Source organism: Anser anser (genome assembly GCF_964211835.1).
Source record: "Anser anser genome assembly, chromosome: 3".
NCBI classification, from domain to species: domain Eukaryota; kingdom Metazoa; phylum Chordata; class Aves; order Anseriformes; family Anatidae; genus Anser; species Anser anser.
This window is the reverse complement of record NC_139722.1, coordinates 70,388,072-70,415,388: the sequence shown is the minus strand read 5'-3', so window position 1 is coordinate 70,415,388 and position 27,317 is coordinate 70,388,072. Positions and strand designations below refer to the sequence as shown.

The 27,317-nt window shown below is 39.4% G+C and overlaps 1 protein-coding gene across 2 annotated transcripts in view; it reads left to right on the top strand.

The window, feature by feature from the left end:
- The window catches only part of UST (uronyl 2-sulfotransferase), a gene marked incomplete at its 3' end in the record, with an annotated part of 164,963 nt that overhangs the window by 55,927 nt on the left and 81,719 nt on the right, over positions 1 to 27,317 (top strand). For both annotated transcript variants that reach the window (XM_083829999.1, XM_083830000.1), the window contains exons 2-3: positions 4,033 to 4,076; positions 23,685 to 23,840. In XM_083829999.1, the coding sequence (XP_083686125.1) occupies positions 4,033 to 4,076; positions 23,685 to 23,840 (200 nt within the window). The remainder of the gene's footprint in view (positions 1 to 4,032; positions 4,077 to 23,684; positions 23,841 to 27,317) is intronic.

The following is a 27,317-nucleotide window of genomic DNA, read 5'->3' as shown; positions in this document are numbered from 1 at the left end:
GACCATTTCTTTCCATATGATATCTAAATTGTTCAAATGGAGTGATTGTGTTTCAGTTACTATCAAAGGATCTTCAGTTCATACATAAGCCCGTTTACCACCTCTTCCCGTACTCTCCAGTCTTTTTTTCTTTTCTTTTCTTTTTTTTTTTTAAGATGTTTTTCCAGGATTGCAATTAATCTTGTCTTCTGTGGTTATGAACTGCACACAGTCATGTTTGTCCTTAATCCTGGAGACTGACCATCTTTTTCTGTTTAAACTTGGCTTGCTTCAAGCAAAAACCCCCACACTTCAGTGATTCCAAGAAAAAAGGAACATAACCACAAGGTTTCCCCAAAGATTTTGCATACATCTGATTCACTTAACCTCAAAGATAATAAATTATGGAGAAAATTGGACTGCTTCCATATATTCACCATGTTCTGTAATAAAGCTGAACTTTTTTTTTTCCCTGAGACACGGGAGAAGACTGTGTTCAGTCAGTGCAAGTGTGCTGCTGAGCGTGTTTGTGGAATGCATAATACCACTGTTTTGACCGTTGATTATTCTGTCTGCTTTGTAGTTTCTAATGGTTGACTGTTGTGCTATTAAAGGAAGGCAGAATAAGTTATAAGGCAGATTTTTTATTTATTTTTTTTAAAGAATAAATACTCTGTTCCAGAAAAAAAAAAATTAAATGTCTCATTGGATGACAGACAAGAATAAAAGCTTTATTAAAGGTTTATTAAAGGATTTCAGAAAAATCCTCGTAATAATTCAATGAAATAGGTTATTTCAGGAGAACGGAGTAGATTCTTAATGAAAAACTGTTGACTTCTATCACTTCACACAGAAAGCAACACCACAGAAAGCGTTTTCTCTTCCTGTGACACTTAGTAACGTCAAAAACCTATTTGTGTAAGTTCTAGTTGTTGTCTTCCAGAGCATATAAAAGCTGAATAATCATATTCTCCATCTGAGATTAGCTGGTTGTGTTGATGTAGTTACAATAAACACTTCAGCCTGATGAAGTGGTTTCAGTGTTTATGGTAGTCATTCCTAAGTTCCCGATTTTTACTGTGCAACTTTCCTTTTTTGTACTTCTGTGTCATCTCTTAGTATGAAATAGTTCATAGATTGGCTTTACCTTGATTTTTCTTCACTGTTGCAATACCTATCATGCTGATTTTTCTTTCCTTTTTTTTTTTTTTTTAATTAACATAGTCTGATATGTATTCTCTGAGAAGTGGCACTAAAAGTTCATACAATTTGTAAATACCCAACTTAGGAGCTATGTGTAACATGCATGGCCTCTTCTTGTATTAGAAATTATTCTTTCCTTCAGGTTTTCTGCAGAAATATTCTGAGCTTGGTGTGCATTTTTCAGGATATTTCTGCACATGTTAAGGCTCAAGTAGTGTTGCCCTGCTTTTGCTGGCCAAAGGGAATGATATCTTCTATGATAAGATGCTCAATGAGAGCACGTGAAGGACTTCACAGGGTTAAGGAGCTGGCAGACAGACCACAGAGCCTGCTCGCTCCACGCCATCACAGCTGGATTTGTTGAATTATTTTAGTGTTTTTACTAAGGGTATGGTATGAATCATACAGCAAAAGGTTTCACTTTTATTACTGAAAACAAATACTCATTTTAAACATGAACCTAAAAGAATTCAGACTATTGAATTGGTCTGGCACACTGTGGATGCTGAAATCAGCTCCAGTTTATATGCCTGAGGAGCCCAAGAAGAAGAACTGGCAGGAGAAGGAAACTAATTCAGCACGTGGCATTTGGGGCAGTGTAAGGGAGTGGTGAATTTCTGCAGCTTTCATCCTCTTCTCTTGATTTGTAAGGTATTCTGACTGGATTTCAAATCAGTACTCTGAATTTGCTTGACTACTTGTGTCAGTCTTGTGATTATTTTACGTAGCCGGTTGTTGCTTCTGGATTTGAGTAAGAAATTGCTATGAAAAAGAGCTTTATAAAGTGGTCCAAAACTTACTATTGTCTTAAAGTGGATACAGCAGTAACTAGACTGTGCTTAGAAAAAAAAAATTAAGAGCAGAAATCAAGCCTACAGGATACATGTTCGATGCCAGGAAGATTTGGATTTAATTTTAATAACTAAAAACTGACAGAGGAAGGAAAATGCAGTATGCATACTAACAACATAGATTAGTGATACAGAAAAGTGAAATTGCTTAGTTATTGGCTCCTTAATTTTAAAGGATATCTCAAAAATGTTTCTTGTAATATATTTCAGATTCTCTTGACACTGCAGTCTAAGATATCATATAAACAATGGCTGTAATTATCTGTTTCTCAATAGAAGACAATTCAAATCCTTCTCCTCGGCAAAATGAACTATGATGGGTGTTTGCTAAAGATGAAGTGGCAGTATTTCAGCCCGATTAATTGCAAAGAGGTGAAAGTTGCTATGAAGCCTGATCCTACAGGAAAATTAACTTCTGAGTAAGTGCAGGAGGAGAAGCACTAACAGGGCTTTCTTTGCACCACTCCAATGTATAACTCCACATTTTTCTGAAAAGCTTATTTTCGAGACCATCTCTATGTGTACAGGTGGCTATTTTACCAGAAAGCCATACAGGAGACTCTGTTAGCAGTATGTGCACTGGAAGACTATCCTGGTAATTAGAATTATAAGAGAAGAAAGGATAATAGAAATTTTTCATCCCTGAATATAGGGGATCGTTGAAATTATCCGTGGCATTAAAATAATCAGCCGTGTCATTCAAAGGATGGGTATTTGTGTCAAATATATAGAAAGGTGAGTTTTTCTGCATCAGAATTATGGAAAACACTTGAACGGTAAAATAGTATACCCCAGAAGGTGACTCTCACGGCCACAGAAAAGTTGGCCTCCTGGACCCAGTTCTTTGTGTTTGTTTTTTTTTCTGACACTCTCAAAAATTATGTGATACACCATCCTTTTGGCCAGATTGACAAGAGAGGAGCTCTTTGGTAGCAAGTTATGTTTTCCCCAGCTAGCTTGTGTTCCCCCAGAGGCATCACCTGCTGCTCCTTCAACACCCCAAGAGTAGAGATGCTCGCTAATGGGTCATGCTTTTTAGAGACTCACCAATGTGACGTTTGAGTATTTAGTAGACACTTGTTAAAAGTTATTCTCATAGTCCATGCTGCAGTAAGTTTAGTACAGAGGTATTTTTGCTGTCTTTGATATGAGGATGACTGAGAGGATATGTATGCATGGCCTGAGGAGAACTTCTCGGCCTGCTCCAAGGTTTTGTGCTCTGCTGGGACATGTTGGGAAAGCTCCTGGTTAATCCTTTGGCAGAAGGGTTCAGAAAGGACAGCTGGAGAGGAGACATCATGTGGATGAGTGTGGGAGAGATTATTTTATTTATCAGTGTGTGTGTGTAAGTAATAGGTGAAAACTCTGAAATTGCTGCCTTTTCTATTGTAACTAGCTAAAAAGGGAGCAATTTAGAATTTCAGAAGCTTTTTTTCTGAAGATTTTCTTCTGAAATAAAAGAGCATCTTGAAAAGGCAAATGTAAGCACATCGGAATACAGATCCTATTCAATCTGTACTGTTCAGGAACAAAGGTGCAGCTTGGAGGTTGGGAAAAACCCTTGTTAGAAGGAAGATAGTGAATGCTTGTGAACTACATCAGAGAAAAATCTGTTGAAGGCCTTTGATACTTTACTATTTAAGAATCTCTTTAAGGTTAACTGTATTCATTTGCTTGAAGTGTACCAGGGTGCAGCTGACAGCTTTTGTCATGCAAATAATTGAATGCCATGACTGTTTAATTAAAGCTGCCTTGGCCCATTTAATTTTATGCTTTAAAAAAAAAAAAAGTGCATCTAATCTTTTATCATAAATTTAGCCAAATCAAATTAATATTGTTTTTCTCATTTGAAGCAGAATTTAAAGCAGAGGGTATTTATTTTCCTTGAACTATTTGACACCACAGAACCAATGCAATAAAGGTACACTGTTTCCATGTATGGCAAGTTTTGAAGTTGCATTGAATGAGTTTTTATTTATTTTCACCCTTCTTTTTGTAGGAAATTCCACTTACTTGGATGACCATGGACCACCCCCTCAAAAGGTGAGCTGCTTGTATTTTGCATTTGCTTTCTTCTTGCTTGTGCTTTCTTTCATTTTATTTTTTAACTGTTAGCATGTTTACTTGTTCTGGAATATGTGCAAAACAGCCTTCCTGAGTTTACATCAACAGCACTTGGCCTTTCTGACTTTTTTTCCCAGTGTTTTCAGGCATTTGTAAGTAACTTGGGTTAAATGTCTGGGTGATTAAACTAATGGGATTCTTGTCATTGAGTCAAGGGGATATAGGATTCTAGTGATTAATTTTTTCTGTCAGCAAAGTCATGCAAAGACAAGATTTGTCTCTCTTGGACAAGCGTCCCTTAATTGTTTTGGAAATCATACCAGTTGTTGCAATGTTGTTTTTCTTGCAAAGTATTTGCTTGCAAATGGTCAACTCTTGGTGAACTACTTTCATTCAGTGCTTGGGGGAAAAACTGTATTGGTGCTAGAATGTCTGATCTATAACTGTTTTCATTTTGTATGAATATTTGAGTATTTGTATGGTTATAGCATTGCAAGTATGCAGCAGGAGGCCTGACACCACTGTGAGAGCTAATAAGGGAAGTGAAGATGGCCTTTTTGCTGGTAGCAGTTCCTGGAGCATGGGCTCTGCTGCAGAAGCAATCCTTTCAAGCACAGTGGAAGGATATATTTAATAAATGTACATAATGAGCCATTTTATGGGGATAGAATATACTTTTCCTATCAAGTATGGCTGAGTGGTGGTGACTATACCCTTACTGTAATCATGGCATCTCATGACATTACAGCTGAGAGCCAACATTGTGATGGTTTCTTCAAGAGGAAGAAGTGGAAGCAGAAATTTAGAGTCTCTTGTGTTGTTTTGTTTTGCTGGTTTATTTTCTAAAACCTGATTTGATACTATCTTCTATCTGTCTTTCCAGACAGTAAGGCTCTAATAACTCCTTCTGTATAGTAGCATTTTCAAAAAAAAAAAAAAAAAGATTTCTCCTGATGTTTTAATTTCTCCAGACTCACTTTATTTCTGCTGGTACAGTGTGTTATCTTACTGAGGTATTTGGGTAGAACTGTGGTTTTGTAGTCTTTATGCTGTGCAACTGAAACACTTCAAGGTGCATTTTTTATGAAAGTTTCCTTTCCAAATTATGCTGAATTTTCACTGTTACTTGTAAAACACCAAAGCAGAAGGGGACATACTTGAAGTAATGCTGTTTTAATGGGACTTAGATGCTTGAATGCTTTTCTAAGCGCTCTTGGCCTTTCAGTAGAAATTTTACCTACTTTAAGAACTCCTCATCAAAAGGTGAAATTCTGTGATCACTTCAAGCCAAAAAGGTGTAGTGTGCTGATGGAAGGGTCATTTTTCACAGTGGTGCAGGATTCCCACTGGGCTGATACAGCTGTTCACGTGGGAGAGCTGGAGCAGTTACCTGAAAATGCATATTTCTTCTAGTTTAGTTTTCAGACAGATTGCTTCACTGATGTGGCCCACTGTGAATGCCAATGCAGCAGGTAAGAGGAGTAAGAGATGGGGTGGAGGTGAAGAGCCACTCATTCTGATGGCATTTCCCACTCATATCTGTTTAAAGTGACCATGAAATCACATCCTGAGTCTTCAGTTTAAATGCCTTCACTTTAAATGCTCAACCACATGTGTAAGATAATGTGGTGAAACGGTTGGCTTTTGGTCAGAGGAAGTAGGGTAATGTGGAAACAAATTTGATTTAACTCAGTTCTCAGTGAAAGCAAGCTACTGGGATTCTTCACTTTATTTTTTTCCCCTGCAAATTCTGTGTGCACATGAGATCTGTAACTTTCAGCAAGTATGTGGAAATTTGTTACACTCAAGTTCACACAGTCCAATTAAAGAGGGATGGTGGACTTTTGATTTTTGTCCCCTCAAAGAACAGAAGTTACTTGTGTTTTCTGCATGCACAAATGCAAATGGCTGTATACAGAAGTGATTTAATCACCTGTTAACTTAATCATTATTAACTGAGATTGGGGTGAGAGGGAGGTAGAGGGGAAGTCTAAAGCTAAACAAATGTTCCATACTTAAAATTAAATTAGTACCCTCTTGTGGTCTTTAAATTTTTTCCTAATTATTTGGGTAGTCAGCTTCTGTTTCCCAGAAGTACATCAGCCTCCATGATTGTGTTTGCCTGGTCTCCACAGTGAACCCTCAGCTCCAAAGAACAAAGCAATGCTTATTCCAGACCTGTAGTTTTCATGCTTGCATTTGCATTCAGATATGCTTAGCTGTACCAGTAGGGAAAAGGCATTAATCTAAATAAGAGTTCTGAACTTTGAAAATTTTATTCAGATTTAGCATTTTGGTAACTTTTACTTCAGGAATTTTGTTTTGTTGATGAAAAGTACTGTGGATAGCAACTATGCCCCAATGGATAGTAGCCGTTGGCCGGATTTATCCAACACAGACACTTTCCTGTTTACATTGGGAAAATTTCCTTGCCTTTCTAAACACATAGTTTGAGGCTGTGTGAACACAGCCTCATCCAGCTGGAACTCAGCTGTCTCTAGAAAGGCCAGCTGATTAGGTACCTAGGTGACTGATTACTTACACAATCTTTGATTAGCTGCCTACATGGTCAGTAAAGTTTTAGGGCTTTTCATGTAATCATCCTCACTCCTGAAAGCTTGGTGGATAGCTCAGTGGAATAGCAGGATATAGCCTTGTATTAGTCACAGGTAATTTGCTTTTTGAAGTATTTGCCTGTGTTTAGAGACACTGATAACAGATGATGTGGTGGTTTTACCCTCCTACACAGCTGAGCTCCACCACAACCACTCTCTCACTCCCCCTCCTCAGGGGAAAGAGGAAGAAAATGTCATGGAAGGGGCTCAAGGCTTAAGATAAGGACAGGGAGATCACTCAACAATTACCATCAGAGGCAAAACAGACTCAGCGTAGGGAGATTAATATAATGTAGTGCCTATCACTAGGAGACTAGTGCAGTGAAAAACTAAAAGCAAATTAAAAACTTCTTCACACACCCCCCCCATACACCCTCTTCTACCTCCTCCCCCCAGAGCAGCACAGGGGAACAGGGAATGGGGGCTGCGCTCAGTCCCTAGCGCTGCTTCGACTCCACCGCTCCCTCACGGTCACTCCCTGCCCCTGCTCCCCGTGGGGTCCCTCCCACGGGATGCCGTCCTGCCCGAACTGAGCCTGCGGGGGCTGCCCACAGGCAGCAGCTCTTCAGGAACTGCTCCCACACGGCTCCGTACCACGGGGTCCATCCCCCAGGAGCAAACTGCTCCAACATGGGCTCCCCATGGGCTCCCTCCCCTCACCCTGCTGGCCACACTTCTTTTGGTGCAGCCCAGGATATGGTTGGCTTTCTGGGCTGCAAGTGCACACTGCCTGCTTATGTTGAGCTTCTCATCAACCAACATCCCCAGGTCCTTTTCCTCAAGGCTGCTCTCAATCCATTCTCTGCCCAGCCTGTATCTATGCTTAGGATTGCCCTGTCCCAGATGCAGGACCTTGCGCTTGGCCTTGTTGAACTTCATGAGGTTTGCACAAGCCCACCTCTCAAGCCTGTCCAGGTCCCTCTGGATGGCATCCCTTCTCTCCAGTGTGTCAGCCACACCCACAGCTTGTTGTCATTGGGAAACTTGCTGAGGGTGCACTCAATTTCACTGTCCATTTCACAGACAAAGACGTTAAACAACGCTGGTCCCAGTACTGACCCCTGAGGAACACCACTTGTCACTGATCTCCACCTGGAGTTTGAGCCGTTGACCACAACTCTTTGAGTGTGACCATCCAGACAACTTCCTTACCGAGCAAGTGATTCATCCATCAAATCCATGTCTCTCCAATTTGGAGACAAGGGTATTGTGCAGGATAGTGCCAAATGTTTTGCACAAGTCTAGATAGATGATGTCAGTTGCTCCTCCCCTGTCCACCAATGCTGTAACCTCATCAAAGAAAGCCACCAGATTTGTCAAGCATGATCTGCCATAAGTGAAGCCATGTTGACTGTTACCAGTCACCTATTTATTTTCCTTGTGCCTTAGCATAGTTTCCAGGAAGATCTGCTCCATGATCTTGCCATGAGGTGAGACTGACTGGCCAATAGTTCCATGGGTTTTACTTATTTCCCTTTTTTAAAATGGGGTTTATGTTTCCCCTCTTCCAGTCAGTGGAAACTTCACTGGACTGCCACAGCCTCTCAAATATGATGGATAGTGGCTTAGCAGCTACATCTGTCAGTTCCCTCAGGACTCACAGATGTATCCCAACAGGTCCCATGGAGCTGTGCACGTTTAGGTTCCTTAACTGGTCTCACACCTGATCTTTTCCTACAGTAGATGGTTCATCATTCTCCCAGTCCCTGTCTTTGCCTTCTGGGGCTTGGGCTGTGTGGATAGAGCTCTTGACGGTGAAGACTGAGGCAAAAAAGTCATTGAGTACCTCAGCCTTCTCCATATCTCAGGTAGACAGGTCTCCCACTTCCTTCCAGAGAGGGCCCACAATTTCCCTAGCCTTCCTTTTATCACCGACATACCTGATGTACCTATAGAAGCTATGCATGGCTTCTATACACGATACAGCTTTCCTTATTAGTATGCATAATGAATAGACAAAAAAGCCCTTGATTTGTTTCTTGCAATCCTGGCAGTCACTTATCCTGGGAAGTATATCCTTGTCTTGCTGCATTCAACTGGGGTCAGTCCTACTTGGCACTGTTATGTGAAGCTCTCCAGTGTTTTCCTAATGCCAGCTGCATTAATCAGAGGGAATTACAACATGCCATGAAGGAAATGAAAACATGAGAGGGATATTTGATGGGTTTATGAGGTAAATTTTAGAATCAAAGGGTTTCTAATTTTGTGTGTCTACTTTAAAATGCTTAAGAAATAGGAATGAAGTTAATGAACAACAATTCATTGTCCAGGGTTGAAATGAATGATAGTGATATGTATGATCAGTGATATGTAGTTGTAGAAGAAAGCCACCAACAGCTGATACTCACTGAATAGTAGCTGTTTTGCGGAATTTATTGTAATATTTTACTGTAAATCATATTTGTTTTGGTTTTTCATCATGGCTAGGTGCCTTTTTAAAAAAAAAAATTTGGTTTACGTACCATTTTTTTTCCCAGTGGAAGAACTGAAAGTAGCACCTTTTCTCTGAACAAGGAATAGCACGCTTACATGTCAGGTCAGGGTTCTGGGTTGCTCTTTCAAATAAAGGTATCAGCAGCAGTTTTCCCAATGCAGGTAGACAAGGAAAGTTTTGTTCAGTGGCACAGATGAATATCACCGAGGTGGTTCTGGTTCTCCCTTTACATCCCATTCAGCCGGCTTTTCCAGTCTTCCCCCAGCTGAGGCTTCCTTCATTGTTAAGGGGAATGTGCCAGTGGTATGAAGGTAACACACCTAGCATAGGCCACTCTTCTTTGGTCCTTGGGAACTGAAGGCTTGACCAGTGATTTACTAATCTTAGACTTTCTCTAGTTCCAAAATAGATCTGTCTGTGCTTTTCTGCGTGTAGAAGCAACTTCCAGTAACACTAACATAGCCTGATCTTGCTGGTATTATTAGCATGTGGCAGATAAAAAGGGAATACAGTTGAGCCAAACATAACCTCCTATTCTATCAGTAAAAATTAACTCTTGAAGTTAAAGCATTGGATTTCCTAGTTTGAGTGTCTATTTCATTCTCTTGGTTTTTTTTTTGTTTTGTTTTGTTTGTTTGTTTTCCTTATAAACATCTGAAAAGGTTAATTTTAAGCTTTTTGCAGGGTTTTCGTTTGTTTATCCATTCCATGTAGATTGGAATCTAAGTAATGCCTATCAATGACTAGCCTATTGTAAAAAACACTTGTGAAATTGATGCTAATTAGTGTCAGATGATGTTCAGTTGATTTTTTTCTTGTGTGAGCATTTCAGTGAATAAAAATGGTGTACTCTGTTCTAGTATTTGGGCTAGCTATTTCCTTAGCGAATCAGATGTTTTTTCTCCATCCATGAGGGTGAACCTGACCTTTGAGGGCTAGTGATGTGATCTTCATCAAACCTACTGTTTTTACTGATGAGAGCTTCTCCCCTGAGAACTTGCTAAGAGCATCAGGATACATCCCTCTTTTGGTGCAGCTGATATATATGTGTAAAGGAGCCCTGCACACAGATGACAAATGACTTTCAAGTGGTCCCTTCTCTTTTTCTTGATGGCTTTCCCATGGGATGCCTGTCATGGCTCTGATGCCTTTTGGCAGCTGTTTAGGTGTCAGTGAAATCTTGTCCTTAGCACTTGTGTGACAGTACTTCAAAGCTTTAAGTGAACACAAAAATGGATGTGGGTCAGGATGAGGTCAAAACAACAACAACAAAATGCGTGCACAAAATAAAATTTAAATTGATTTTGTTGTTTGAAGCTGGAAAGTGGATAAATTCCTTCTACACCGTTATTTTAGTTATTACCTACTACTTATGCACTAATTGTTCATGTTTTCCATATGGATCAAGACTACAGGAAAATATAGCAGAAATCTTGAGCAGCCTTTGATATGCACTGTACCCATTCATTGCCACACACAGCTATCAAATACATACTTTCTTTTAATTATTGTATTTTGTCGTGATGTCAGCATTGCCTCCATTACTTCGAGTTTTCGTATTCATCAGGTTTGCCAGCTTCATTTTTTCCAATTATTTGGTAGCACTACAAGGATAACAGCCAAGAGTTGTATATTTTTCTTTGTTAAGATTTTTTTTTTGAGTGGATACTTCCTGTTTCACTTGAACTTTTGCTTTATTGCTAGCAATCTTTTTGAGAGCATGGGTTTCTACTCCTGTAGTGCTATATGCTATTAAGTGATCAATTTGTTAGGGATGAATTAGTTGACTTAAAAAACTACACAAAAAATGACTGCTTTCTTTCATTCTGATTAGGAATTTTAAAATCATGAATCAGAAGTGTCTGTGCTTTTGATAGAATTGAAATTCTCTGTTCTAAAACAAATGGTGGATAATCTTTGAAGCAAGCCATCCTATAGTTTGCTGCAGTCTAGGTTAAACACAGAGAAACAGTCAATCTGGATGAGGGTGGAGGGAGGAAGGCAGAAATTTCAGTGATTTAAAAATAGCCTATCCTGCTTATAGGGTGAAGAACTGTTTATGACATGATTGTGCAGTGTGAAAGTTTTCATCTAGCAAAAATTGTCAGAATTCAGAAATGCTAAAATACAGTAAGTAACTTCCTGCAGTTGCAAGACTTATTACATGTATGATAAAATCAAAATATTAAAAGAGAATTCTGTGTCTTAACAGCAAGGACCCCCCCTTCACAGTTTGAAGTACTGTTTTACTATATGACTGGGCTTCTGAGCCTAGTACAATCAATAAATACTTAGATTTAAAAATACATATTAAATACTTCTCAATTTCCTTAATTTTGTTAAAGGGTTGTAAAATAATAGTTGAAATATTGGCAATCATTACTTTATGTTCTTCTGAAATTGTGTTCTTGCTTATAAATTACAGTATCTCAAGAGAATAAAAATATACCATTGTATATTATTTATAATCAGTTGGAATCCTCCTAAAGCTATAGCTGGTGAATGATGTAGCCCTCTAGTATTAGCGAGACATTGCCAAAAGCTACAATATAATCTGCACTATTAAGTTTGAATTGTTTTGTAAAAATATTTGAATAGTTCTAGAGCACTAATTTCTGTTTGGTTTGTTCATATTCATTTACTGATATAGAATCTTCAGGAAAATAAATAGTTTTACGCTGTTTTTCCCCAAAATAGAGAAGATTATTATTTATTTTTTTCTTCTTCAGTTCATAGTATATCAGAAACATGTTCATATGGGAAGGTTGATTGATAGTAAATGGACAGTACAAAGAGACTTGGGAAATTAAAGCCAGACTGCCTGTCACAAGAAGATAAATCCATGAGGGATACTATGCATGCTGATATCCTGAAAAAGTTCCAACAATGGAGAATTTGCTTTTTACTAAGCCTTACATTTTCAGCCTCTCAATTTTGAAAGACTGAGCAACAACAGGGATGCAGGTTTTTTGTGAATGGTAGCAGTCTGTAGTTTTCATCTAACTTATTTCAAAGATGCTTCGAAAGTGTCTTGTATTTGACTTGTGCTCTAATTGTCAAGTTGCATGCATAGTTAAAGGTGGATTTTTCTTGCCGATGGTATTAACACAGCAGCCACTCCAGTATTACACAAAACAGAAAAATTCTGATATCACCAACTTTTTCATCTGTAGTTTTTGTTTTATACCATGTACAATAGCTAAAAAACTGTCCAAGGCATTAGTGTCCCCACTTCTGAAGCTAACAGAGCTCTGTATTTTCATTGAAATTTAGGACATAATTTGTACTGAGTTGATTTTTGTTTACCTGCTAAGCATCCTTGCAGATTATTTCACAGCATATGAAGATCTTTTACAGATTGCAGTTTCAAATTTCCAGCTGCCCAGTTCATTCTCCCTGTTCTTCCCCTTCATGACAGGAATGTATTCATAAACTAACATAGCACAGAAGGACATTATAGTCACTTAGTTATATCCACTCGAATAAGAATACTGTTGTATCAAATATATTCCAATGGATATATGTTACAGTACATAAGAAAACTTAGAAGAAATACATGGCTCCACAGAATGCCAGGTAAATAAGAAATATAATAAATCACGTCCGCCTTGATTATATGTTGTTTAGGAAATGCTGGTTCATAATACTGAGGTCCAATTTACAGCTAGGTCTGGATGACCTAAACCTTCAGTGGAGAAAACAAAAATCTGCCATTCTGGATTAGAGTAGCACAACAGGATATCTTGTAAAAGTGACAAACTGATTTGGTTGAAGTTTCTAAGCCTTGTGACTCAGTTGAGTAACATTCATGATTTTACCACAAACCTCATCTTCCTTGATAATGTTCTTAAAACCTGAACTATTAACATTAAACAATTCTGAAAGAATCTCTGTTGACTTGAAAAAAAAATTCCTTTTCCAGCCACTCTGTTTGAAGAAAAAACAAACAAACAAACAAACAAAAAAAACATGAAAACCCAGATGTTATAAAGGCTTGCAAAACTGAAAAACAAATTCTAATGTTAATTTGAAAGCCTCATGATTTAAAAAGCAAGCTTGTAGCTCCTGGCACTTTTCTACTATATAGTTTTGTAACTAAGAAATATAGCTCAGGGAACAGTAAATAGTGATGAAGTACTTCAACAACAGCCATGAGCTTTAATCAGAAAGGAGATTGGGAGCTCAACTATGTGTGGTCAACCCTAGACTCAGAACTGAGCAAAGAGGACAGTTTGTCTTGAGTGGGCCAGTGTGAGAGTGATGGTATCATGGTAACTCAGGTGGAGGAGGAGTTTGGGTGAGTAATATAAGCAAGGGGCCTTGGGGATATGAACAGGTAATTCTCAGGATGATACCTATAATGCCCTGGCATCCTGGGGGAACATGGAGCCCTTTGCTGCTGGAACCATTTGGGATTTTTGAGTAGGTGCAGGGAGAAGTTCCTTCCATTGTAATGGAAAGGAGTCCTTCCCTGTCCAGCATGAGGTTTGGTTTGCCTGAGCAAGCCAGATTCATCATTTCAGACTGCAGCAGGGTAAAATGGGAGCACTTCATACTGGGCCCCCACAATGTAGCATCTCCAAAGTCATGGGATACACTTGTGGCTCAGATGTGAACTCTGGTCAGTTGGGAAAGTTATTCTGGCCCTGTGTGTAATAATGGCCCTGGAAGAGTTGCCCAGCAGTACATCATCCTTCATGTAGGTGCTTCTTGTTGCTCCTTCCAGGTGGTGACAAATTGTGATGAACCAGATTTGAATCTGTTACCTGCAGAAGCTCTGAAGGAAATCCAGATCCTCTGAGTTCCTCTGACCATGTGGAGCAGGAGCACCTCAGAGCCAGCCTGCCAGTGTCAGCACAACTGGCCTGTTTTACAAATTAAAATTTAGTTATGGCTATAAACAACATTTCATACTGCAATTGACTTGTAAAGTGCCTGCACGGAGTGCAATGGAAAATACGGACATGATTAAGACCATGCTGGAAAGATTAAAATAATATGTGAAAGTACTGAAGAGGGGCTAAAGTAAAGGATAGGAGGGCAAATTGAGACACAGCGTGACAGATCCTTGGTAGGGGTGAAGCCATGATGTGTTACACTAGCTACAGCCTGACTGATAGTCAACCACAATAGATACAAAAGAGTTAAACCTTAACGTGAAGCAAGACAAATGCATATAAAGGAATAAATTATTTAGTCTACCACTCACCATGGTCAAATCCAATATTATTGGCTCCCTGGGTGAATTCATGAATATTGCATTGGAAGCACAGAAACTGCTACAAGGTAGTTAGGTTACTTAAGGGAACTCCAATGCCACAATGTATTATAAAAAGTTTTAAAACCAGGCTTAGCTACTTAATATCTCTTATTTCGTAAGTATCCAATATAAATATGTGGGTTGGAAGTGATAGGATTTACTACTTACGCAGAGAATAACCGTGCCAGCGTGTTCTGAGCACATCACAGAGTGTACAAAACCCTGGGCTCAGGAGGAAAACCAATCAGTTTTAAACTTTACAGTTCCAACATTTTTATTTTCACAGATATATATATATATATATATATATATATATAAATGTGAAGGTGCTCTGGAGTTAGAATGTGGCTTGCAAAAATTTTGCAACTTAAGGGTTTTTCAATAGTACATGGAAACCTTTCAGTGGAAAGCTGGGTGATTGAAGTGACATGAAAAATTTTAACCTATCTGAATTCATGCTCGTTCTCTCAATTGCCAGCATCAGTGAACAATTTGCATCACTGATCTCCTTTATCTTGTTATGAGATAGGCACATGCCAGCAAGAGGAATTACACAATGTGAGGAACTTCATAACTAAAAGATGAAAATATTGCTTTTCAGAAGAGAACTAATGACAGCCTTACCATTCTTTATTTTCTGTTGTGATCTGCATACACCCATGTAAGATTGAGAGAGGTTAAACCACAGGAAAAGAGTAAGGTCTTTCTGTTCTGCACCCCTCTGTATATGAGAGACAGTCTTTGATTCTTTTAAATGTAATTCTCAGCTGTATTAAAAAGGGACATCTGCAAGATATGAATGGTAGTTGTTCAGTTCTCTTTGGTGCTAAGGTGAAAAGGTACAGCATTGTGTCTAATTTTGGTTCCAGAACAGGCGAACAAGTTGCCAACTGCAGAGGAAAGCAAGAAGAATGAGGAGGAGGTTGAAAAGCATGCTGTGCTAAGAAAGGGTGAAAGGAAAAGACATGGTTAATCTAGCAGGCATTCAGCTGTAGCCCCAGTCATTACCTGCTTGGTGGGGTGATTCCCTGTCACCTGCTTCATCCCCGAGAGGAATTGGAGCTGCCGCCACTTCCATACAGGTCTGAGGGATTAGATCCAGGAGTCTGCTCGCACTTCAAGGTGCTGCCTAATACCGGTGACCACCTGAAACTGCCAAGTGAACTGAACATCTGCTCTCTACCAGTCTCTTTCACTTTTTGTATGCATGTGCTGAATTTAAAAATTGCGGTCATTTCACATACCTGAAATAAACTTGGTCTCTGTTCTCTTTTCTGGGAAGTCTTGAGCAGCAGATTGCAGAAGTAGGGGTTTTGCTCACCTGCAAGCTGCTGTTGTAGGAAAATAAATCAGACATGAGGGATAAAATGAGCAAAACCAAATGTGTTGACGGGGTTCAGCCTTAACTTTGAAAGCTTGCTCTTTGCAATTTTCTTTTCGCAGGTTGTTACTGATATTATCAAAGTATCAATTTGCTGTATGTATAGATGTGGTATCTTGTAATAGGACCTGGTATCTTGTAATAGGATCTGATCCAAGACTTAACAGGCAGACATCTTTATGCTTTGGTATTAGCTCTTTTTAGAATTGTAGGGGTTCAGTACTTCCAAGAAAAAAAAAAAAGTATATATATATAGGTGGGTTTTGGATTGGCTATATAGATATGTTTTGTAGGATGAATCGGGAATCATTAACATTGGAGGACACTTTATAGTAATGGTTTTCTTCTGTCTTAGTAAGTGGAAGGACTGAGTCTACATCCAGTCTCCTTTTGTTGCTTGTGCTCCATGCTTATGTTTTTAATTATTTTGGTACTTAGGGATGTTGAATCATTAGGGAACACATTTTAACTTATTCGTCCAAATATGTTAGCTGCCAAAAAGATGAAATGCTTTGTTTTTAAAAGTCATGCTTTTTCAATTGAATTAGTTGCTTAATGAAGATGCAACAGAAGAATCTTCTGTTTATTCTTCTGCCTATTTTCAGGGCTCCACTGCAGCTGTATGGACTTCAGACTTTGCAAACAAACCTCACCCGTATCTTTCTTGTGGTTTTAAGTGTATTTTCAGTGAACCGTAAAGGGGATGATGCTGTCTAGTCTGCTTTAGAGTTGGTTACTTCCACAAGCTTGTCTTTGTCTACTGCCACTACACTCTACAGGTAGACAGACAGGTACCGATGAGTATCTGGACTTTTGCAAAACATTTGACACTGTCCTGCATGACATCCTTGTTTCCAAATTGGAGAGACATGAATTTGATGGATGGACCACTCAGTGGATAAGTAATTGGCTGGATGATTGCACTGAGAAAGCTGGGGTTATTTAGCCTAGAGAAGAGAAGGCTCTGGAGAAACCTTATAGCAGCCTTCCAATATTTAAAGGGGGCCTAAAAGAAAGATGAGGAGAGACTCTTTATCAGGGGATGTAGTAACATGACAAGGGGTAACAGTTTTAAACTAAAAAAGGATAGGTTAAGATTAGATGTGAGGAAAAAAATCTTTACTGTAACGTTGGTAGGGCACTGGAACGGGCAGCCCAGAGAATCACAGAATGGTTTGGATTGGAAGGGACCTTAAAGACCACCCAGTTCCACCCCCCTGCCATGGGCAGGTACACCTCCCACTAGATCAGGTTGCTCAAAGCCCCATCCAGCCTGGCCTTGAGCACTTCAAGAATGGGGCATCCACAGCTTCTAAAACCTGTATGCAAGTTTTAAACTAAAAGAGGGTAGATTTAGATTAGATATAAGGAAGAAATTCTTTGCTCGGAGGGTGGTGAGATACTGGCGCAGGTTGCCCAGAGAAGCATGATGGTACTTGACAGAATTGTGCCTATGATGTTTAGCTGGGAGAGAGGGAGGGTAACTTTTTCACCTTTCAACCACGCTTTCTACTGGCAAATCTTTGTGTTAGTAATTCTTTGTTGTAGGCGCTTTTATGTGAGAATAAGGTAATTTTTGTTTGGAAAGGGATTTTTTATTTTTGGCAATTCCTGAAGTTATCTTTGGGATATGCTATCTCTTATTGGCCTCAATGTTTGTCTTTTAGTAGCCTGTGTCAGGCTTGTTAGAAACCTCACAGAAAAAGAGGCATCAGATGGATCCAAGATCTCAAAGCTAGTAATTGAGTTATCTAATCTGTCTTCTTGAAACCCACAATGTGAGAATGAGTGTTCACTGGAACAGTAGAAGATAAGGTAAAAATTAAATGTATGGTGGTTAATAAAATTCTGGAATTTCTTTTGTGTGCTCTGGAAGAGGAGGAGAAATGTCAGAGAGAAATGGTCTGCAGCCAGTGTTGGGTGTTGCTTGCTCTCCGTAATGAGCATCCTCCACCACTCATGAGCCAAACAGACCGTTGCTTTGACACAGTAAGCCATTTTTGAAGTTTTATGATTGTGTCTCAGCTGTGCAGGAAGAAAATGGAGGGGTTGCAGAGGGAAGATTTAATATTACATAGAGATGTGTGACATCAGTAAGTGTTTTTCACGATCTTGTCACTTGCGTGTGTGTTGGTTGGCCTCATTCACATGGTTAAGGTGGAGCATCTTCTGCCCACAAGTTAGTGTCTGCTGAGAAAGGAGAAGCCAGTTACGGCATCAGCTTCAGGCCTCTCTTATACCTAAGGACAGGGTTCACTGGAGTGAGTCACTTACCTGCAAAATTTGTGGAGATAATGGTCTGCTTTTGAGTATGTGCATCTCTGATATGAGTTATTTATCTGGGGAAATTCTTACTGGCCTAAAGAGCTCTTTGACAGTTGTCATCCTTAATGCAAATTCATTTTGGGATAAAAATGATTTTTCTTCCACTGGATTTCATTCAGAATGGTTCTTGTCAACTTCTTTAACTGTGGAACAAAAGGGAAAAAAAAAAACACAGTTTGAATTGACAAGTAAATTGTTGTATAACTTTTCAATTCCTTGGAAAGAGCTGTTGTAATTATACTGTGGGTTTTACTTTTCTATAACTGTAAGTACCAATTTTGTAAGTACCAATTTGTATAACTCCAAAATTAATTATATGTTTGAATTGTTTTTAGTACCTCTGGGCTTTGATGCCATGCTCAACAAAGTCACTCTAATTGTTTTGAAGTTGTGCATTGTTACATGAATATTATGTTGCCGAGCATCACCTCAGCTAATTAGCCTATATGGTGCAACTCCCATTGCAAAATGAAATGTAACCCAATTAGCAGTTTGTAAATCCCAAACCTCTGTTTTCCATCTTGTTTTTTCTAATATTATAGGAGCATTCTTTTCAAGTGTCTCTTCTGCCACGGTCTCTTATATCGTCTGACTGTTGCTGTTGTGTGCATTGTGAGTGGGAAAACAAAGTTCCTCTTTTAAAGTTCCTTTTAAGTTCCTCGTTTTCTCTGTCTTGCATTTCTAGATCTGCCTGATACAAACTCGGGTTTCTAGAAGTGTTTCTTCTTCCAAGAAATTACTTTTACTCTTTCTAAAATGCAGAAAGCAGATTTGCAGTGTCCTAAGAGAAATGGACAAAAATTTGTTTAAGTACCAAAAGCCTCTGTGCTGCATGGCTTTGTGTATTGGGCACACTCTGTTGCATTTAGGTGTGTAAGTGGAATGGTGACGTTAATAGATAAAAGATTAGCAAAGCATCAGCAATGAATCCTTAAAACTAGCCACATTCAGCAGTGCTACAAGTGAAGTTTTGATTACAGCTAATTATTGTGTTCTTCTAAAGCAATCTTAGGGCTGTAGTGTTTATCTTGAATCTTGTCTGATTTTACCCAAGTGCATTCACATGTTTACTCAATCAAGGCATTGATATATTGGCCTGCTTTAAACTAAACAGTTGTCTGGAAATAATAGCCCTTTATTTCAGTTTTCTCTATCTGTAGTGAGCATTTGCTTTTGGTTTCTTTTTTTTTGCGTTGCCATGGCTATTTTCTGCATGCAGAGCAGAACTGCATTACATAAGAAGGTGAGTTTCAGAAACAAAGGTGAAAACTGGCCAAAATTGGTTAGTAGATGTTAGCTGGCAAAGTTATTTGCACTTAGGCCTTTGTAAAGTTTCTGTTCTACTTTCATTTTCTTTCTTTTTTTTTTTAAAGAATTTTATTATTAAGTTTCACCCGAAAGTTATTGGGTAATAAAATCAGGGATTTCATTAGAAGTTGAATTTAATCTGAGTGCAGCAAAATTTCACTTGGAATGAGTTAAGTATCAATGTAGAAAAACTTTTGCTCACTATATTGCAAAGTGCAACTCTGCTATGAAAATCAAAGCAGTTCATAATTATGAAGCATTGTTTAACATTTCCAAACTCTACCCTACATACTCGTACCAGTATCAAAGGTTAGCTACTGCTGCACCATCCAGTTCATCACTTTTGGAGTTCTGTAACCACTGAGGATGGGATTTTGCATTTCATGGGAAGCAAAGCTTCTGTAGGATTGTAGATTGATAAAGAATAAGGGGGCTGATTTTCTCATAGAAAACCTTTATATGAGTGTGGCAAAATAGTGAAGACGTGGTGTGTTATGTGTGTTTTATGGGGCCCATGTTCACTTGCTGAATCAGCAGATGAGATATACTGGAGAAAGCTCAAACAAGACAGTGACCACCAAATACCTACCCCTTCCACAGCTGATCTGGGGAGTCACAGCTTTTATAGTTATGTTGCAATGAAGGATATCCTAAACGTTGCTACTAGTAGCAATAGTAATGTTCTTTTGGTCTTGAAGTGTAATGATGATAGCAAAGTGCCATGAATGACCAACACTTTATATAATATTCAACATTATATATGATGTTACCATTATATATAAGGGTATCTAGATTTTTCCTTTTATTTTTGTTCTAGTTAGCAGTTCTCTATGAAAGTAATCTGAAGGGTTTCCTGAGGAAGCATTTTCCTTCTCTGATGAAGATCTGTTAGCTGCTCCAATATCACGAGAAGTGCCAGAAGCCCATATGCCTCTTCTGACTGCTGTTATGTTAGAAATCCTCCTGCTAGAGAACATGATTGCACCACCAGCAAAAGTAACTGTAGGTTGAGACACACCATTGCTTTGGCACATGACCTGTTCCTTGTGCTGAAAATGTCTTGCCTAGAACCACGTTGCAGGCCTTGTGTCAGGAAACATTTTGTGCAGTCGTCTTAATAGAAAAACAAGCTTTCACTAAGTGCCATACGTGTACTGCTGTAGGTGAAACCATGAGGTCCTGACAACGTTAGCCAATTTAAAGATCTTGAAAACAGATGACTCTTGGTCTATAGTATTAGATGCTGCTGCTATTTGCTATACCAGCTGTTTGTCTAATGCGATAATGTGACTTCAGAATGCCTTTTACTGATGGAATAGCCCTTGGAAATCATCCAGGAACAAAACAAGGCTGCATCCAGCTTTCTTTAGAACAGTGAATTGCTACTTGCACTTTCTGGTTTCCCAGTTTTATGAGTTAAGCTTCTAAAGCAGTCTGCAGATCTCAAATCTGATATGGAATAGTACTCTTTCCTCTTCACTCCAGTTTTATCTGTTCCTAACATCTCTTATCAGTAGTGACCCTAATCAGTAGAATAGCTCTATGTGCTTGTTTTATGTACTTCAATAGACTGCTTTTTACTTATTTTTATTTATTTTTTTAAACATAGTGCATGTAACAATCGTACTCTGACTTCTGACATATTAGAAGTATATACCGGAATGACAAAATACTCTGCTCTTAGAAGATAAATAACAAGCACCAGTTTTATTATCTTACAAAATAGGCAGGAGAGTCTTTTCTATATCCTGCAGGAATGGCTATGCAAAATGGTTTCCTACAACATTATGCAATTTCTCATCATTTTGCTTCGGTATCTAGCCTAAGTCAAGGAAATTGTGGACTATCAGACAGCAGTAACATTTGGTCAGTAAATAGTACAATGAAATGCGTTGTAGTGTGTTTTGAGGATCTGAGTTCCAAGAGACGCAGCATGGGTGACATGGAGCTGAGAGATTGGCATCCCCAGGAGCAACAGTAGACTAGTATAGGCAAGGTCAGTGCTTCATTGATCTTCTCTTCACTACCAGTAAGGAGCAGCTGAAATTTAGGAGCTAGAAGGGTTTTTTTAAGGCAATAGCTAAAATTAGCATGCAATACATAATGGATAAGAAACAGTGACCTTATCTCAATGTCACTGAAGAAATCAAAACTGCTGAGTGAGCAGAAAGCTAGTTGTGCCCACTCATTCCTGCAGAGGAAGCCTTGTTTGCCTCTTGTAGAGGTTGTGCTGTGCCTATGTTAGTGAGGGAGATCTGTAGCGGACATGGAGAGAGCACAGCAAGGACAGTACAGAAGAGGTGTTGCTGTGCTTGGGGCACCACGTCTGCCATGACTGAATCCAAACAAATCATTAAGTAGCAAAAAATGAAAGCTTCTGCATGAAAAATGTCTGAAGTGTGATAGGACATAGGGTATTTAAAAGATGAGTCCATCACTCATGACATTGGTTGTCTTGCCTCAAAGGCAAGACAGACATTTTCCAGAAGTGGAAAACAGCTGGTGCAAATGTATGAAAGCAGGCTTAATGAAGTTCAGTTTGTAAGCTGGCAGTTAATGAAAACTATTTCTAAATATTCATTTGGAGAAGTAATCAAAAGCCTTTTTCCTGCCGACAGTCTGAATGGAAATAGCCAAAATAAGGCTTCACTGAGTGGAGCAGAGGTGGGTGCTTACCCATGCATGGCAGATCTCAGCTTGGCAAGCCTGTAGGTGGTTGTAGAAGGCACTTAGTAATGCTGGACTTTGGTACCATTTAATGTTAGGTGCAGACTTGTGGCCATAATTCCTCACTGGACTTACTGTAATAGCGTTTGTGATTTTCATATCCTGTTGGTTTTTATGTCCATGAATCATGATATCAAATTCACCTCTCAGTTGTCCTATTCTTTCATCCTTGAAAGTTTTGACTGTAGCTCTGTTACCTTTCCCCAGGTGATCTGGGGTTAAAACCAAACTGCTTCCTGTATTATTGACCTTATTATTCCTGTGATTGCTCTAAGCTGAGTTTCAATATGTCTAGTAATAAAACTTCCTAATTAACATGCTAAATTTTCTCATGTTAGTCTAGCATACAAAGCACCATCAATGACATGTTGTTTTGTTTATTTTTGAAGCACTTCTCTTCTAGAATACCTGAGCTGTCTAAAAGCATTTAGTTAACTATTATGAGCTGCTCTTTTGGTTGTGCCTTGCAGAAATACTGTTAAAACCGCACAGGTACCCCACCCGCACCCCTGGTCCCTCCTTCTTTGCCTCAAAGACAGTAATAATTATAATAATAAATGTTGCCAAATTGTAATAGGAATTTCTGAGAAATAACTGAAAGAAGAAATTTCAAACTTTTCTACCTTCTGTTTGATGTTCTTGGAGCCAAAAAAAGAAACTTACCTTCAGCTTCAGAGAGATGGTATTCAGTAAAGAGCACTGATGCCTGCAACAGTTGCATGAAGAGTGCCAAGCCTGGGATCGCAGCTGCCCATGCTGTTAAATTATCTGAATAGTCCTTGGCATAGTTTTAGCCCAAGTCAACTATCAGTCTCCTGAGTGGGGACAGGAGTGTGGTGCAAGAGACTTGAGCTGGAGATCATTGCCGGTAGGTGGGTGGGATGTGGCTGGTCTGGTTTGATGCCTGGTGAATGTCACCTGTGTGGCTGTGACCAGACCGTGCCATTTGTCCTCCAGGCCCGGCAGTGTCTTCTGGCTTGGTTTATTGCACAAGTACGTACCTCACCAGTGGCATGATTCCTTCTCTAAAACTTTGGAAGATTCATGTTTATATTTTACGTTGAAACGGTTGATTAATTTTAGCGTTCTCCAATTGGTTGTTGCTTCTCTAAAGCTGAAGTTTTGCAACTCGAGCATTCCTCTTTCATTAGACCAACTTCACTTCGAGCTGCCAAACTGTAGCACAAGTTCACTGCTCTTCATTCTTGTATGGAGGCAGTCAACAAGCTTAAGTCCATCATCATCTTCACTGGAAGTCATCAGCCATGGCTTAGTGTTTCTTGTGTAGCTACTGATCTGTGCTGTTACTTTAAAGTAGGTCATGAGGGGGAAGTCTATGTTTGCCATCTCCTGAGCCACGTGTTTTTATTATAAAGAGCTTATAGCTTGCTGGTGGAAATGAATGTTTCTGACCTGGGCAGGGTCCTAGAAATTCTCTTCTACATACCTGTTGGCTGACGGGCAAAATATTCTGTGACTGAGATACAAAGCCAAAAATAGCAATATACTGACTCATTTTTTTTCAATCTTTATTTAGGTACTTCCTTTCCCCAGCCAGGTGGTCTACAACAGAGTTGGAAAGTGTGGAAGTCGAACTGTGGTTTTGCTTTTAAGAATTTTATCAGAGAAACATGGATTCAACCTGGTAACGTCTGACATTCATAACAAAACAAGACTGACCAAAAATGAACAGGTAAGTTACTCCTGCTCAACTTAGATCCTGTTCTCTTATTGTGTTTGTGAAGCTGAGAAACAAAGGGATCTAGCACAAATCATATTGAAAAGATGTATTATCTGAGTAATCTGCCAGTATTCATCATCTTCTAAGTAGCTTTAGTTAACAGGAGAAATGGATGGTAGAGCCAAGAGCAACATGATGTGGAGGGTTATGCTAAAAAAAAAAAAAAAAAAGCTTCCAGTGAGACAGCCCTTGAATGTACTCGACATAGCAGTTAGCCCAGCAGAGATGCAAGAAGAGTTACTACAAGTGAAGTTAGGTGCTAACAGCTTCTCAGACCTGTATTAAGGTATCTGCAGGGCACAGCCTTTTGTCACGTAGGCATGCCGGCTTATTCAGACCTAACTTGGATCTCTTTAAGCAGAGTATGAATAAATAATAGCCAACAGTTTCTCTGCTGGCTTTTCCCATTCACTTTTAGTAATCACTTGCATCAATTTTTTTTTTCCCCAGGCCATGCTAATTCATGTTGCTGTAGTCTGACACATCCCTGAACCCATCTCAGCATCTCACTTGTCTACCTTTTTCACATTATAATACAGCCCTCACTGAAGCAATGCCAAATGAAACCTCTTTGCCCAGACACCCCTCTTCATGTTCCCTTAAAGCTGTAGAGGGCATTATTTTTGCAGGTTTGATTCCACAAAAGATCTGGTTATTTAAATTCACTTGTATCTAGGGTAACCGTGTGCCCGCCAGAACTATCAATGCCATCCATAGATATTGATGCAAGTAACGCAAAAAAACTCGGTCTCCAAAGTGTGCTGATTAACGCAGATGCCTTACACACAGCTGTTTCACACGTTGCCCACAGCTGTTCTTTTGATCTGCTGATTCAGGCAAGTGCTGCAGTAGTTGCCTGCATCACTCCTGAGATGAGCGATCTACAAACCACAAAAGGATATGTGCAGTGATCAAAACACAGGGATGGGCCTACCAGTGGCATCATCCTGTGGTTAGGGGTTATTTATCTGTAACGTGTTTATGAGCATAAGTTTCAATGTTTGTTATTTTAGATATAGCAGTTCATTCCAGATTAAAGTTTGGGAGCGGATGTCACTGCTGCAGTTCCCGGGTTCCTTCCTTCCAGTGTAGCCTTTCGGGTCCCACAGGCAGCAATTCACCTAACCCTTTAGGTCATTTGTGTGTGGCCAGAGGCAGGGACTGGCTATCAGGGGCTGCCCACCAGCCAAAAGGCTGTGGAAGAGACCAGTGCCCCCTCTGCTGCCCCTGCTCAGCCTCACTGAGTGACCAAGGGAAGGGGCAAAGACCAGGGCTGTAGCTGCCACAGCATCCTTCTGTGCACAGCGAAATGGAGCCTGGGGAGTTTGCAGAATGGTCAGGTCAGGGGCAAACTGTCTTGTGTTATTTTTTCTGCGTTTTACTTTTTCTGGTTAACTGTTGGATATGCAGTAGGGGATTTCTATTGGTATGATTGTTTTTGTGTTTGGGGTTGTTTGGGTTTTGTTTTGATTATGTCCTTCATTGTGTTTCATTGCTAACTGGGAGATAAAATCTAAAAACCTCAAAAGTATTAACAGCCACAGTCTTTCATCCTCATAATCTGCTGCATTTCTCTGGTAGGCAGAGAACATGTTAAACATGATAACAGATCCCATGTAAACAGTCTTCCGTGCTTTGGTCCAACATGTCAAGATTCCAAAAAAGCCCAGACTGATTTGTGATGCAAGCAATATACTGACAGAGGATAAATAGGTGCATTATTTTTTTCACTCCAGAAGCTTTGGGTTACTGTTCAGTGAATGTGCAGGAACACAGATAGCGGTAGACATACTGTTACAGAGCTGATGATTTACTCTCTAGCATGCCCTGCTATAACATGAGTCTCTCTATTTTAATTTATGGCTTATTTACGTAGTTACAATAGGTTCATAATTTAATGAGTACTTTTGCTGAAAAGCACATTTGATCACCAGGTTACATGCCTGGAGACACTAACTGTTCTGTTGTTTAGGGTATTTTCAGTTGTCTTCCCATTTTTTATGAGTAAAATATGAAAATGAATTACTTCTCCCACCTTTAATGTGGTACACACAAGAGGAAATTAAGAGAATGAATGGTCTCAGGCTTCAGGCATTGGAATGAGAGAAAAGAGGTCTGGGCTGGGCTGCAGGCTCCCCACATAAGAAACTCGCTCGAGATGTTATTGCTCTCTCCCTTCTGTCATTTGTCTGTCCCGTGTTTGGTTAAAGCTCTGATCCAGCCAAGACTTTTCTGTAAATATTTAGCTTGCGCAGTCTGCTATTGTTAAATAAAGCATGTAGGTGTTCTTAATGACTATGGAGATTGCATTTAACTGGAGTCTATATGCTCATTGCCTTTTCCAGTCTTCATCCTACTAAGAAATTTTCCCAGATTGTGTCTGCCTGTCAGCAATTAGAAGTGTAGCCATTGAACATCCATGGGCATAAAGGAGTGGCTTCTGGAAGCAGATGAGTTAATTAGGTCCTTGCCATTTACTATAATATTTTCAATTAATAATTAGAAGCTTACAGCTACAGAACTTACGCGTAGTATTCACGTATACAAAGTCAACCTAATTGCTCTGGCTTTAAAGTGACAGATGTATGGGTGCAACATGAATTCTTGCCCATCCATGACTGCTCCAGTCCTGACTTCTTTTTTACACTCAGAAGTAAGAATGAGAGTGCTTACAGATATGCAAATACTGACCACATATAGGAGTACCTGATAGTATGTCCTCACATCATTTCCCTCTACCACCCATCCTTTGGGCAGACAGCTGGCTTTATATATAATTCAAGTTTAACACACTAAAAATCCATTGCTAATTTTTCTTAAATTCTTTTGAAGGCAGAAAATTGGTCATAGCAGCTCAGAGAATTTAAGAAATTTTTGAAACAATTCCAAATCTCTGAGAGTTGAAAATGAAGATCTGTTCTCATTCCTGTGAGCTGTGAATTGTTTATGGAAATGAAGTAAGACTGAGATGAAAGTGATACACCAAACGCCTGTAGATACTTGTGCCTCCTGGACACTACACGCCTTCATTAGAGACCGTAACCAGTATAAAAGAAGGTGAACAACTCAAAAGAGAGACAAATACTGAGAATTTTTTGTCCTATTTGCATCAATGTTAGCAGAAACCATAGTGTCATCCACTTGGAAAATCAGTTGCATCACCGTTTTTATATATTTTGACCTCAGATTCTCTCCCAATGAAATGAATCGGCTTCAAAAAGTAGGAACATGTTGGCTGTTCTCTAGATAAGATTATTATCTGATTATTTCTTTCTGTACCCAGTGCAATTAACTATTACAAATCTCAAACGCAATGGGACTGCTCTCAGCAGGCCAGCATGTGGAGCTAGATGTTTATGGAAGGGGGAAAGAAGGTGTCCTATCTCACAAGGCTGGGCTGAGTTTTGATGCAGGAACAATGCTGTGGCT